The sequence below is a fragment of the Charadrius vociferus genome, unplaced genomic scaffold (genome assembly GCF_000708025.1).
Source record: "Charadrius vociferus isolate BGI_N301 unplaced genomic scaffold, ASM70802v2 scaffold282, whole genome shotgun sequence".
Classification (NCBI taxonomy): Eukaryota; Metazoa; Chordata; class Aves; order Charadriiformes; family Charadriidae; genus Charadrius; species Charadrius vociferus.
Window position 1 is genome coordinate 281997 of NW_009647731.1, and position 14248 is coordinate 296244.

The 14248-nt window shown below is 40.9% G+C and overlaps 1 protein-coding gene across 1 annotated transcript in view; it reads right to left on the minus strand.

Annotated features, from left to right (window-relative positions):
- Positions 1 to 13799: 13799 nt before the first annotated feature.
- Positions 13800 to 14248, minus strand: part of GSC (goosecoid homeobox) — a 4816-nt gene continuing 4367 nt past the window's right edge. The window contains exon 3 of the mRNA XM_009881602.1: positions 13800 to 14138. Coding sequence (XP_009879904.1) covers positions 13986 to 14138 — 153 coding nt within the window. The 3' untranslated portion in view covers positions 13800 to 13985. The remainder of the gene's footprint in view (positions 14139 to 14248) is intronic.

A 14248-nucleotide genomic window follows, 5' to 3' on the forward strand; every position in this document is an offset into this window, starting at 1 on the left:
TCATCTTAAGCTAAAAACTGCCACGGCCCCTTTACCGTTTACAGAAAAGTGAAAAGCAAAACAAAAATAATGTATCCACAGTATGCTTCCATAATGAGCTTGTGTATTTGCTGAGGCTGGCATAAAACACTCTGAAGAATAATGACATGAACAGGAACAAGGAAGCGATGATTTTTTTGGTTTCAGCTCCTCTGTCTTATGTGACATTCCGTTTTTCTCCCCCAGGTTTGGAATTGCGCAGTAACTGCGGAAATACTATGCACATCAGACATCCGATGCAATGAGAGCAAAATGGAAGGGATCTCAAAAACCACGCAAAGCAGGCAGGTCAAGATTTAGTCAAGAGATCTCCAGGACCTGCATAAAGCAATGATAACCATACAGTAGAAGATTTCTATTGGGTCAGCTCTGAGCTGACGACACATGTTGCTATATAGCTGCTGTGACACTGCTAGATTGTAACACTGTCTTTCCAAACTTTGGTCCATATTAGCTGTTGGAAGGCTCTCAAAACACATCATTATTGCAAATTCTGAGTCTACAAATCATGCATCAACTGAACGCACCAGTTCCAACAGTAGTGCCTTTACCATAGAAAGTGCCTTATGCAAGAAACAGTTTTGGTGCACCATCAACACCCACTGCCCCTGCTGAAGCTTGAGCAGAATCTGACTCAAAAGGCCACAAACAGGCACAGTGTAATGCTTAATTTGGGATAACATATAGAAATGAAAGAGTTTGTCAGTCTCGCTGACCTACACGGGAAATGTTTAGTACTTCTGAAAATCAACTCAGACTGACATTGTGACCTAGCTATCAACTAAGATGATATAGCTAAGATATCTGAATTTTAAAATCTAGTTGAAACTTCAAAAAATTGCCTACACTTGCTCTAATAAAATATATATTGCTGTGCTGTTGAATTATGATTGGGATAACATACCATTGAATTGTTTGTCTCACCTAAAATGCTGGGTTAAGGCAAACGGAGCAATTTCCCTTAAAGTATCAAAAAATATCTGTGCTTGGACTGTCATCTTGCAAGATAGAGTTCTGTTAAAGATCCTTCTCCATGTCCTCCAAAGAGCTTTCAAAATCCGACAAGGTTCTCGAGTACAGATGTTTACAAAGGGATCACTACAGCAGCATATGTATTTATACAAACAGATGTTGGCAGTTGGCTTTCTGTATCTGTTCCACATCAGAAGCGGGTGAATTTCTCCACCACAGGGATAGAATATCTCACATGAGTAAACTGAACCTTACTGAAGTGGTTTGGGACAGAAGAAATTAAATGAGCAAAGCACTGCACCAAACATGCTCTTTTAGGTCAAATCACACCCGTTTCTGGAGCTCTACTATCTGAGAAGAGAAAGATGTGGATTTGGACCATTGCGAAATTTGGAAGAATCGCTCAGAACATGAGTTGAGTTCTGCAACCACAGCCAACATCCTTTAAGCTTCTTTTTAGGAGCAGCTATTGGAGATGTAACTAAAACGTCCCACTAAGAAAACACGTGTCCTCATCTGAAGCCAATACTAGATTTCCAGCACATGCAACGTGCATGAACATGCAACAATAAAATGCAGGTATAGGAAGACATGCCTATAAATTAGCGTAAGAATAATCATCTGGAGCACATACATATACTGCTCAATTTTCAGAGGAGGTAAAGTCAGTCATTATTACTTCTGTTCTTTCAATTGTCTGGGTATAAGAAAATCTCAAACAGTAGTTAGGCTTACCAGATACATGCATCCTAAATCAGCAATTACTTCTTTTATTTGAAGTGCCCCTCTTCTCTTGCCAGACTTACACACAGAACAAAATTTTATAAGCTGATTTAGAGCAAACAGGTATAGCTGCAAAACAAACAGGGGGGAAAAAGCACGGTAAAGCTCTCCAGGCAGCAAAAAGTAAAGACATGCAGCAAATCTGTGACATTACTGGAAACGTACAAAGACTAAAGGGCTGCAAACCAGAAATGAACTGAAACATGACACAGCCCTAACATCCAACTGCACTTATGTGGTGCTGGTAATGAAGGCACAAAGCACTCCGAGTATTCCTGTTTTTCCTTTCTTGATGAAAGCAGTGATATGGGCAGTCTATCTTCCACCAGAAGATACCTACCGTGGAGACACTAAGATTATTTTTTCCCTGTACACCCCTGCTTTCCCCCCTTCCCCAGTCACTTTCCCATAGCTCAGGCATCAGTGCTCAGGCACTGGTAGCAGAAGTGAAACATTCGATAAGCAGTAGATGTGTTCAAATAAAATTCTGCTATAAACTATATTCTGTAAATGCACAAGAGTATTCTTTGTCAAACCGAAACCATCCTCCTGGCCACCTAAAGACACATGAATTCAAAGAATAGATTATTCTTTCCACGGATATTAGTCATGTACACCAGACATTATGAGAAAAGGCATGCTCAAGAGATACTGCAAGCCCCCACCTGAGGCACCTCAGTTACCACTCAATGGGAACACACAGAATCACAGAATGGTCAGGGTTGGAAGGGACCTCTGGAGATCATCTAGTCCAACCCCCCTGCCAGTTCTGTAGGGCATTGAGCCTCTGAAGAACAGCAGCATTTCAGGAATAAAATCTTCATTGTATTTGGTCTGTGAGAGATTTAGGTGACTTCGTAAACTTAAAGAACAATAATAAGTACTAATTATTTTTACCAGTTGACTTAATATAGGCACATATTTGCATATTTTTGCATAAACACCTAATGTTTAAAATTCTCATCTATAATGTTTACAATGTTTATAACTTATCTTCTCAAGACCTAGGAAAAAAAAAAAAACATTAATCAAGTAAATCCCCTTACTGTTATGGAGGAAATCAGGAGTATTCTACCTACTTTTCAATCCAAGTTACAAAGTTAGATCACAGGCTAAAAGGCAAGATACTATGAATCTTGTTGCAGTTTAATTACTTCCTTAGGGATTTCTCTGGCATGGGAAAGTCCCCAGGTGGAATGGGGTTGATGTCCTGCTGTTACTGCAAAGGACACAGTAATGGCACGAGCAGGGTCAGCAAGCTGCAACCTTTGGCCAACTCCCAACTGCTGTGTCTCCTGCCCTGGATCAAGAACCTAGCTGTTCCAGAGCACAGTTAACTGGAAGGCCACATACAGCCAACCTTGCAAGATCCCATTCAGTTCATAGAGTTACCCTGTGGTCAGTCCAGAGGTTTTAGTCCCTTTACAACCCTTTTACTGTCAGCTGTTTTTTTCTTTGGCAGGAGGGAGAGGGTGGGGGGAAATGTTGATCAATAACAGACCACCCCTGCAGCAAGAATCCTCTTACTTGGATAAAAGACACTGTCGATTTTGGGGCAAAGCCTCCACACTATTCTGTGTACTAATAGATTAAAACCCAATGTTCCAAATAGTTGCTTTGAGGTTGCGATAATTTTCAGCTCAGCTCAACACCTGCCATGAAGTGGTTATCCACCTTACCACAGCGGAGCATTACGGCCTTGTAATTTATTTTGATAGGGAACAAGTGACATGCCAGAAAAGATTCCGTCACATTAATGAAATTACAATGATCACATTTAACTTGCTGTTAGTGATTACAAGCACATTTGATAACTGTGTGCTGTAAGACCTCTCAACAGGATGCTGACAATACTGAAAGAAAAGCTATCCTGCTTGCAAATGCAAATATAGGCATATACAATACAAGAACCGGTAAAAATATCCCACCTGTATACAGATCAAGAAGTTGCCAAACTCATTAACAATTTTCTGCATTGCCAGGCTAGGGCAGGTCAATCTCGTGCCTCCACACTGCATGATTAACCCTTTAGATCCAGTACCTCTCTTTAAAAATTCTTTGGAAACAGTTCAAAAAAGAAACTGGTGCAAGCTCTCACTGTGAAAAAGCCTATGGATTTATATGTTTCTATTCCCCTTTTACTCTTGTGATCTCTTCTTCTACAGCCTGTCCACTGTGCCTCCCCTAGAAGTGCAGAACATGTGGCAGAGAGCCAACCTGTTCTTTTCTTGGCATCTCACACTTACTCAGATGTCTCTTTGATGAGATCTGAAGTTGTTTTGTCCCTTCTTCATGATGGATTTAAAATCAGGTGTCAGAGGGGAAAATGAGTTCTCGTTTACAAACTTATCAGCCTGCTGCTGGTGGGGCTACTGAGGTTAAGTCAGGTTTTGTAGCGTTTTCTTTCTGAAGAACCTCTCTGATCTGGTATTATAAACTCATCTAAATATTTTTATTTGCCGATCATGGCTCCATCTGCAATTAACAGAGGAAAACACTCAGCCAGAAGGTGCCTCGATGGAGAAATAGTACCTAGTACTTGGTATCTATTGATATCATATTGAATGATTTCCATTTTACAGTTGGAAGCATATCTGGCCTAGCTGAGAGCATAGGCATCCAAGAGTTTCTAACGACAGCAGAACTATGGATAATGTCTCTTCTGTCACTTCCATAAGTGTGTCCTATCCGCTGGACTGTACTACTCATTCTCAGTTTATGCTGTAAATACTACCTATTTTTTTCATCGAAACGTCGCTGGTTAATCTATCCCAGCAAGGCTTTAGCCTGGAGCACTACCCTCTGGGCCTTGCAAGTTTTCTAAATGCTTCATTGTTGTTAGTGGATCCCAATTTGTATCTGCCAGGTATGGATTCAAACCTGCTGATGTGGGTAAAGAAGGACCTCAGTCCTTCCAAAAACAATCTGCAACAGTCATTTATCATTTGCCTCAGCATGACCTTCCATTGACTTTTTCTACACTTCCATACCAAAGACATTTCAGAAGTTTTCAATTTTATAGTAAGCATCATCCCACATCCTTCAGGTCTCCTGAGCTGCCTGACAAATCAGCGGTCTATGTGGAACCCCACCATTTGAATGTCACACATGCATAACTGTGAGCTATCAGAAAGAACTAGGATTTCTAAAATGGATCAGAAGTCTTTGGTTATTTACAAGTGTAAATTCCTGTCTTTACAACTTATGCTACAACAACAGTGGAAGGACTTCCAGTAAGAGGAAGTAAAAATAAACAAACCAAAACAAGAACACATGATGGTATACAAACAAAAATGCATTTCAATGTTTTGTTCAAAAAATATACATGAAATGTATCTCATATTGTTTAAAAAAGAAAAAAGATCTTAAAACATCAGTTGAACAAACATACTTTCAATCAAACCCTAAATGGTTTTAATCCTCAGCCAGAAACCCCAATAAATGTTATTGGCTATATCTGTCATCAAAATCCTCTTAGCAGGAGTCATTGCCACTCATAGACACATTGAGTTTTCATCTAATGTTGACTTGGAAAGGTGGGGAGGTGGCTTTTACTTGCTCTTCCTTCTTCCTCATCCAGGGCCGAGAGTGTCTCGGCAATGCAGTTTGGAAGAGTACAGCTTCCATTTCACATGATCTTCTTCCAGAGATGAAGATCAGAATCTGTAATCCCAAGACCTTCTTTCTCCATGAATGTCCTTAGACGTTTTCCTTGGACAGCTGTGTTCCTACTTTGTGCTTATCCAAAAGTGATTTAAAAAATGCAAATGAAATTGAGTGGGATCAATAGCCTGGTTCTAAACTAGTATCTAGTCATTATTTAAATGTCCAGTGGTCTTTAACAGAACTTAGACTTGAGACTTAGAAAATAACAGCAAAAACCCACAGAAATAAGCAAGATGAAAACTAATACATTTTTTAAAACTATTTTTAACATCAGGTTTACTATGAAATCTTTTCCTTTTTTTTTTGTTTTAATTTTGTAGTCATCTGACATCCACCCAGCCAAGACCAAAATTTTCAGTGTGCAACCAAAGAGACTGTGAAGCTGACATGGAAACTGATTCTGCTCCTCAGACAGCTACTTCAAAGAGACTGATATTAGAAAGAATTACTCTAGTGCACCTAATGTCCTAGCTCTTACTCCTCAGCATGAATTCTACTTGCTCCTTAACTTCAACGTGTCTGGCGACAGAACAGTTTTCCCAGTGATCAGTCAGCCAAAGCATTAACCCGTCATAAGCAATATGGCGATAATCAGTCCCTGTTTCAGTGGTTTTTTCTGATGTCAGAATAATTTAGATGCCCGGATATCTGAAGCAGCTGTGCCAATGAATACGTGAGCAGAGAAAAACACAGCTGCTTTCCAATTCAGGAACACTGTGCTGGATTTTCTTAAACATCTGGTAAATCAGATGTTCCTTTAAGGCCCAGCGTGATGGGTACCAATAAACTTTTATCTTGCCTTTATGCAGGTGGAGATAAGCCTCACACAAGGTCCAAGGCCCTAATGTTGACCCTAGTCAAGCCTCGTTGCATGGAAAATACCTACTTCTAAGTCAAGGATACCCTTGCAAACAGTACTACTGCTTCTGAAAAGCAGCAATAATTTACTCATTTAAAGACTGCATTATACAGGTATAAATATCTCACCATAAAAGTATGGCTTTTATCATAGATTCATAGAATGGTTTAGGTTGGAAGCAACCTTGAAGGTCTTCAAGTTCCAGCCCCCCTGCCATAGGCAGGGACATCTCCCACCAGACCAGGTTGCCCAAAGCCCCATCCAGCCTGGCCTTGAACACCTCCAGGGATGGGGCAGCCACAACTTTCCTGAGCAACCTGTGCCAGTGCCTCACCACACTCACAATAAAGACTTTCTTCCTAATAGCTATTCTAAATCTCCCCTCTTTCAGTTTAAAACCATTACCCCTCGTCCTAACACCTTGCAAAGAGTCCCTCTCCAGCTTTCTTATAGGCCCCCTTCAGATACTGGAAGGCTGCTATAAGGTCTTGCCAGAGCCTTCTCCAGTCTGAAGAACACCAATTCTCTCAGCTTGTCCTCGCAGCAGAGGTGCTCCAGCCCTCTGATCACTTCATGGCCCTCCTCTGGACTTGCTCCAACAGGTCCATGTCCTTCTTATGTTGGGGTCTCCGAAGCTGGATGCAGTACTCCAGGTGGGGTCTCACGAGAGCAGAGCAGAGGGGCAGAGTCACCCCCCTGGACCTGATGGCCACGCTTCTTTTGATGCAGCCCAGGATGCAGTTGGCTTTCTGGGCTGCGAGCTCACATTATCTTAAAAGGCATCCCACTAAAACTTTTAACATGAATACAAATACCTCCTTCACACGTATTCCAACAACAATATGAACTGCAGTAACTAAACCCATTTCTACTAATAAAACCGCACCTGTACAAGGTGGGAAGGACAATTTTAGCTAAACATGTCAGAGCAGAACAGTTCGAGAATTGTAAGGGAAGAAAGCTCTCCCGGGATTACTAATGATCCCTTCAAGCAGGGCTCTGCCCCGTAATCATTACTCCATTTTGACCAGGGATTAACACCCTCTCTTCACTGAACATATTGCAAAATATCGCTACCCATTAATGTAAGCGGGAAATATTACTAGCTCAAGAAGAAAGTTTCTCATTAATTCACAAAGGCCTCCACGTTACCCTTTCAACCATGCCAGATGAACCACAAGTGAAGTTGTGAAGAGCTGTCTCCATAGCATTAGGGCCAACTAAAAGAAAAATACAGCATGTTCTAAAAATGTGCATGGTAAACACGATATAAAACCAATGAAAAAGTAATATTAAACAAATAAGACCTAATAACTGATGTAAACGAAGCCTGAGACTTTCTGTATAATGACAGGAAGCTCCAAATAAAGGGTACTGCGTTCATGACCTTCTAAATCATTACAGTTTCCACAGAAAATATCAGCCTCCTTGAGGCTCTTAGGTTAGGGAGATTTATAGTGATAACAATAGCAGTAGTTTATTTGAGACAGTTAATCAAATTTCTAGCACTTATAAGCCCTCTGTGGAAACTACAAATTTAAGAAGTCGAAGACTAAATATTCAAGAGTAAGCTTGCAATCTACACAAGTACAGTAAATTTCAGTTATGTGTTTCATTATACTGGTGCCTTATAGCTTTTAAGGGGTTTACAACTTGGCTGTAATTATCCACTATGGGGTAAAATTTGGCATAAAAAGAACTCTCTTCCATTCTCTCCTCTTAATAGAAAGTTACGCATTCTCCGCTGGTACTGCATTCCTTGCACACACAACACTCAGCAAGAGGTTTTGGGTGTGCAAGCAAAGCAGGTAAGGGTTCTCGTTTTGCGGCTTTTAAAAATACATCTTTCATACAGCAAAACCACACTGCCCCTGCCTTCTCTTATCTTCCATTAATTTAACCTTCAATTTGGGTTCACTCGCATGGCAAAAATATGTGCAGTTTGTTCATGAACCAAGAGAAATTATACATATTTCATATAGCATAACTACGAAGGCCTTATTTTCACTGGGAAAGTCAAATTTCCAGCAGGATAAGAGGAAAACATGGTGATGGCATTAAAATCCACCGCTGTAAATACACCATCACTTCTGCTTCCCCACTCAGTACCAAAGACTTCCTGCGTGTCCCCCTGAGGACGAGGTACCTGAGCTTTTCCAACAATAAAATGGAGCAGCAGTAGCTCCTCACCTCAGGATCACTCTGAAAATTCACAGCTAAGTTCTTTGATGGTTTGCCAAAAGCTCTAAATGAAGGAAATAAATACAGTTACGTGCAGATTCGACACTCACAGCACCTTGGAGTCAAGAGGGATGCCAGCTTCCGAAGTTCTCGTCCTTGTTCTCAGCAATTTGTTCCAGCAGCGCAGATCCAACAGTTTGTGATGCTGCCCCACAAACCAGATCACTGAAATTATACCATCAGAATCTGGCTCCCCATTCTCTGTTTTTGCGGTTGGGTTTTTTTTTCAGGAAATGTACGTATTAACTCTGCCACGTCCACAGGTCCACCCGCCTTGCAGAGAAAGGGGAGCAGGAGCCCTGCAGGCAGCTGCCCTGTTGAAGGAGCTGGTTTCACCCAGAGGAAAGGGGCCCCATACACCAAATTTGAGTCTTTTGCCAGGGTATAGCCACAGTCATAATCCAACACACCGTGTTAACAAAGCACTCTGCAGTCACTGGGTAGCAAACACTGAATAAATCCCCTCAAAGACAGAAAAGCAAAAAGATTTATTACAATTGTACTTACATAAATAAACACAGGCAGACTGGTGTGTGTGTGTGTGTGTGTGTGTGTGTGTGTGTGTGTGTGTGTGTGTGTGTGTGTGTGTGTCAATGCTCAGTTCAGAGTTTTAGGCGAAGGCCCTTTTCCTGGACATAATGTAAAGGGACAATTATAACTTCTACATTGGCAAGTGTATTCGACATGTTTTGGGGTATACTAATGAGGTGAATCTCCAAATCTCCAAGGTAAGCATCCATGTTTGTCCGGAGAAGGAGTAGAAAAGAAACCCAAGCACCAGTATTCAGGTATCATTTAGAAGACAGAGGTAAAGTAATTTTCAACATTCAACTGCATAGGTACTTTTAAGCTATAACAAGTCTCCTGGCCTTTCTCCCGCTCCATATTATGCCATTCAGTTGTGCCTCAAATTTTACCCAGGCATGTCCTGAGGGATATAGTCTCTGTCTGGCTGTAGACATCAATTCTATGCTGAAAACAAAAAGTGAAAGAAGCCTGATTCCTTTTTTGATTTTAAATCTGAATTCTCCAGCTTTTGATAGTCTGGGTACAAACCAGAACGTTGTAACACAGGTTTCTACGTTTAAAGTTGTCAGATACTTTACAGAGATAGGGCACTTTAAAGTTTTTATCAATTGCTTACAAGCTAACATATTGCAGCTACAACTGTTACCTTTGTATAACAGACTCTAATCAAATCAGGATCAGTGGCAACCCAGAGAAACAGAGTAATTTAACTAAACTTCTCTGTCTAGCTTTAGTCAAGGCTCAACAGGTCTCCAAAGTAGGAAAACATACAGCGTATATGGATTGAAACCCTAAGGGGGTAGAATACAAAACAAAAACTCTTTAGGTTTTTTTTCATTTATGCTCCATGGTGTGTAACCCCAGAGAACCAATAAATGCAGATGGAGCACAAAAAATATGAACGTACCTTAATGTTGCTTTTTTTTTTTTTTTTTAATAACTGCCACTAATCCAAATGTTTGCTTCACAGGTCATGTGTAAGAAAGAGTTTGCATGGTTTATATTCCCAGGATCCCATTATGGTAAAGCTCAAAACCAGTTGACTCAAGTATTAGTAAAACTGAAAGGAAAAAAAGAGTCCAGATTTTCAGCTGATAATAAATCACTTTGTGTCAAGGAAAAAAAAATCTGACCTCTGCTTTCCAATATTACTTATTACAACAAGACTACAGAAATAAATATGGTAAATAGGGTATTAAATAAAAACATAAGTTTTGGCCATCTAAATGTAGATGGCACAATGGAGATATATATCAAATTGCTCAGTCTGCCTCTATGCAGCAGAAAGCTTCTGCTTACTACATGTAGCTATCCCTAGCTTTCCCTTGCAAGAGAATTTCATGACCTAAACCAGCTCGGTGTCAAGAAGATTTATTTGGTGTATGCTCCTTTTGTGTAATTATTCTATTATTACTCCTGTAATGCATAGCATTATCTGAAATAATTCTTCACTACAACAGCGAACCTCCAAACTAGCTTATGTTTCTTCTTATAATCCTCCCCTCACCATACCTCCCTGGTGAGATCCAAAAGGAATATTATTCATTTTAAAGACAGAAATTTGGAAAGAATTCCAACATTTCATAGAAAATCAGTGGGATGGCATGAAACTGAACTCATGTTGTAAAACCTAGATAGTACATCCATACCATGAACATCACGTTTAAAAACTAGCTAATTGGGTTTTCAGTCATAATAAATCTTTTGAGAATGGGTTTGCACCAAGATGTAAGGTTGTGAAAGGAGAGACAGACCAAACAAACAAACAATTAAAAAAAAAAAAAAAAAAAAAACAAACACCAACCCAAACTCAAAACCTATTTTCGTCTCCTTCTTAGACAAGTGTTAACAAACAACCACAACCAACTCTTTCAAAGCCCCTTTGTTCGAACGAAACCTGTTGGAACATAGGACATATTCAAGTCCCTCACTTTGACTTTCCCCTACTACACCAACAGAAAGAGAAAATAGTGAAAGTTGTTATGTGGCAGTGGCATTTCAGCACAGAAGAATTCCCCTAAAATAAAAATCCAGCCAAACATCTAGAGACAGATTATGCCAACCGAACAGTACAAGTGAATGAGAAATCTTCTCATTACAATCGCCTTCGTGCTTTCAATCATTTCATTTTCTACTTTCTTGAATCCTTTTGATGTCATCTTCTCACTACTTTTCAGTTATGAGACTCTTCCAGACTGCAGAGGATCTGTTTTTGTAGTGTAAAAAAGGGAGAATGAAGCCTTTAGGTTTTCACCAAACACTAGTGAGAAAAAGAATGAGAGATGCTCCTACTGCCTAACAGCACAAATGCCATTTTTAGTAAGTAATCTAAAGCTTTTAGGTCAAAACTAAAATTGTTTTTCGGTTAGATTCTAAAGTGATATTGTTAACTCCAAGAGCTCTACATCTACATGTACTGTTAAGAAAAGATACCAGTGACTGCAAGTGAAGCTTATGGTAATTAAAAGTTTATAGTCAAATCAAAAATTAACTCAGACTAAGGTACAACATGATTTTAAAGCAACCAGTGGTGACTTCAACACAATCCCACGCATAGAAAACATATTTTGAATCACAAGGTTTTGATTCTTACGTCACATCCCATACTCACACAGAACAAAAAGTTCTAAATAAATCCATAAATTGGCACATTTGGGAACTTGAAGCTTCAGCGGTTCTCTAGCACCTTGGTCCCATTGGAAAAGTCTAAAAATGTATGAAGATGTGGACTACAACCTCAAATAACTAACATTGGTTATCAAAAACATCTTTAAAGTCCACCCCTCACAAGCCCAGATCCAGTTTAACTCCCACATTGAACTATGCAGGTTAAAATCCTTAATAGTGACTTCCAAAATTACCACTCCACACACAAAAATGCAAAACAAAACAAAATGAAACCCTACCAAGCTCCCAGTGTGGCAGTAAGGATATTTATACATGGGAAGTAAAGAAAATATATAAGCATTTGCAAAATCCTGAGCAATATTGCCCTTAGACCTGGCTTTTATTTGCAAATCAAGTATCCACTTTAAAACCTAACAATGACTAAATACAGAGGAGGTGACATTAAAATTCCACACAGGGAGACTTCCTGCATATAACATAGCAAAACTCTTCTTTTGAAAACTAATTTTCAGTAATTTGCAAACTAATTTTCAGTGCTGCTGGGTTGTAATTCAATACAGTTTACAGAGATCAGATACACATCATAGCAATAGGGCAGCATCCCCAAAATGCAATAGCTCTGTAGAGCCAAACCATGGTATATATATCTACGGAGAAGAAGAAGGAGACTCCATTGAGAAGTTTGCTTTTCCCCTTCCTCCTCTGCTGCGCTAAGGAACAAAAGAGGCTAAAATTCTTCTTCTTCTCTTGTTCAAGAGAGCAGTAACTATGAAACTGTAAGCCCCCTAAAGGACCAGCTCGTACAAAACCACGTTTAATTTCTTCCACGGCAGCTGTTCCTACATCTTGGTACGGAGTGAGATTGCTCAGAGAGAGATACCACATCTATGAGGAAACATGGGTACACTAGGAAATGTTATCTGAGCTGAGCAGAGAAGCACTGAGATTTGCTCTATCACACTAACACCTGCAATATGCACCACACTACAATACCCGTAGACAGCTGAAAATATCTGGAACGGGAGGAAAAGCACAAAGACAAGGAAAACAGCAGCTGACCCTTCCTAGTGTCACTGGAAGCAACGGTGAGCACGTTTGTATACACCAATTTCTTCTCTAAACTGGACGAGCTGAATAGGTAACAGGTGAGTTTAGGGATTGGCTGCAATTAAAGAAAATCAGCTCACTACCACTTAACTTCTGAATGAAAGGCACAGCGTGAAGATTTCCAGCCAAAGGTTATCTGCATTGGCTTTACACCTTCAGGTCATTTATTTTAAATTTATAGACAGTCTTTGCAGAGAAGGAGGGGGAAAGGTCACTCTAAACAAGGCAACATGGGGAAACTGCCGTGGTTTTGCTCTAAAGGAACGAGCGCTAAGAGCTAGGGAGTCACAGGAGAAAAAGCGTAAGGAAAATGAATGTGAATTTTACAGGGGGAATAGGAATAGATGTCTCTTTTACGAGGCCCTCATAGAGGGAAGAGTATAAAACGAGACCAGGCTGTCACTGCTTTCCTAATTGCAAAGGTGCTGCCTCAAAGGGGAGAAAACACCTATTAGCAACTTCTTGTGAAACATCCCCTGGAGCAGCGCACGGGCGCTCGTACCTCCCTTTGCGAGTAATTCGCCTGCTAATGGCTGAAACTTATTAATAGCCATTTTAAACACCGACGTAGCGAGATAGCTTTTCTAAACGGGGGTCAAAGACGAACGCTTTGGAAACCTCAACAAGGCGTAACTGCAGAGAGAGGGAAAGGAAAGCGCAGGGAAAAGAGAGAGAGTGACAAGTGCAGGGCCAGATTTGCTTTGCCTGCAATATTTCCGAAGGGTATCGCCTCCAGCCCGGCTGGGACGGGAGGAGCTCCCGGGGTGGAGAGGGGGGGAAAGAAGCCTTTGGACGTGGGACAGACGTGGAGGGGCTGCCCTCCTCTTGCTCCCAAACTACATGAAACCTCGTTAAATAAGTAACCGGGCCGGCAAAGCCGCCCCTGGTCCCCGGGGAGCGGGACACGGCCGCTGCCCTCCCCTCTGCCCTCTCCCCGCGGCGCAGGGGCGGGGGGCAACAAACGCGCCGCCGTCTACCTGTGCAACACCACCGCAACGCATTTTATTTACACGGCATCAACTCGGGGCATTGTACATTATATACAGATATTTCCCCCCCCTCCAACAAGGCAGAACTTGTGCAAGATTAGTAGCATCCTCTGGAGCGTATCCGACAGTCCACGGGAAATGTCCCCGTCCCTCCCGTCCCCCCCGGGGAGGTATCAGCTGTCGGAGTCCAAGTCACTTTTCCCGTCCTCTTGTCTCTTCTCCGGAGACGTTTTAGACGCTTTATTCCATTTTTGTGCATTTTCTGACTCCTCCGAAGATGACCGCTTTTGCCTCCTCCACTTTCCCCGGCGGTTTTTGAACCAAACCTGTTGCGTTAAGAAATTAAATTAGTACCGGAGGAAAAAAAAAATAATTAATAATAATAATAATAAAAAAAAAAAAATAGGCAGAGCCGCAGACTGATGTCCGTCCTTGC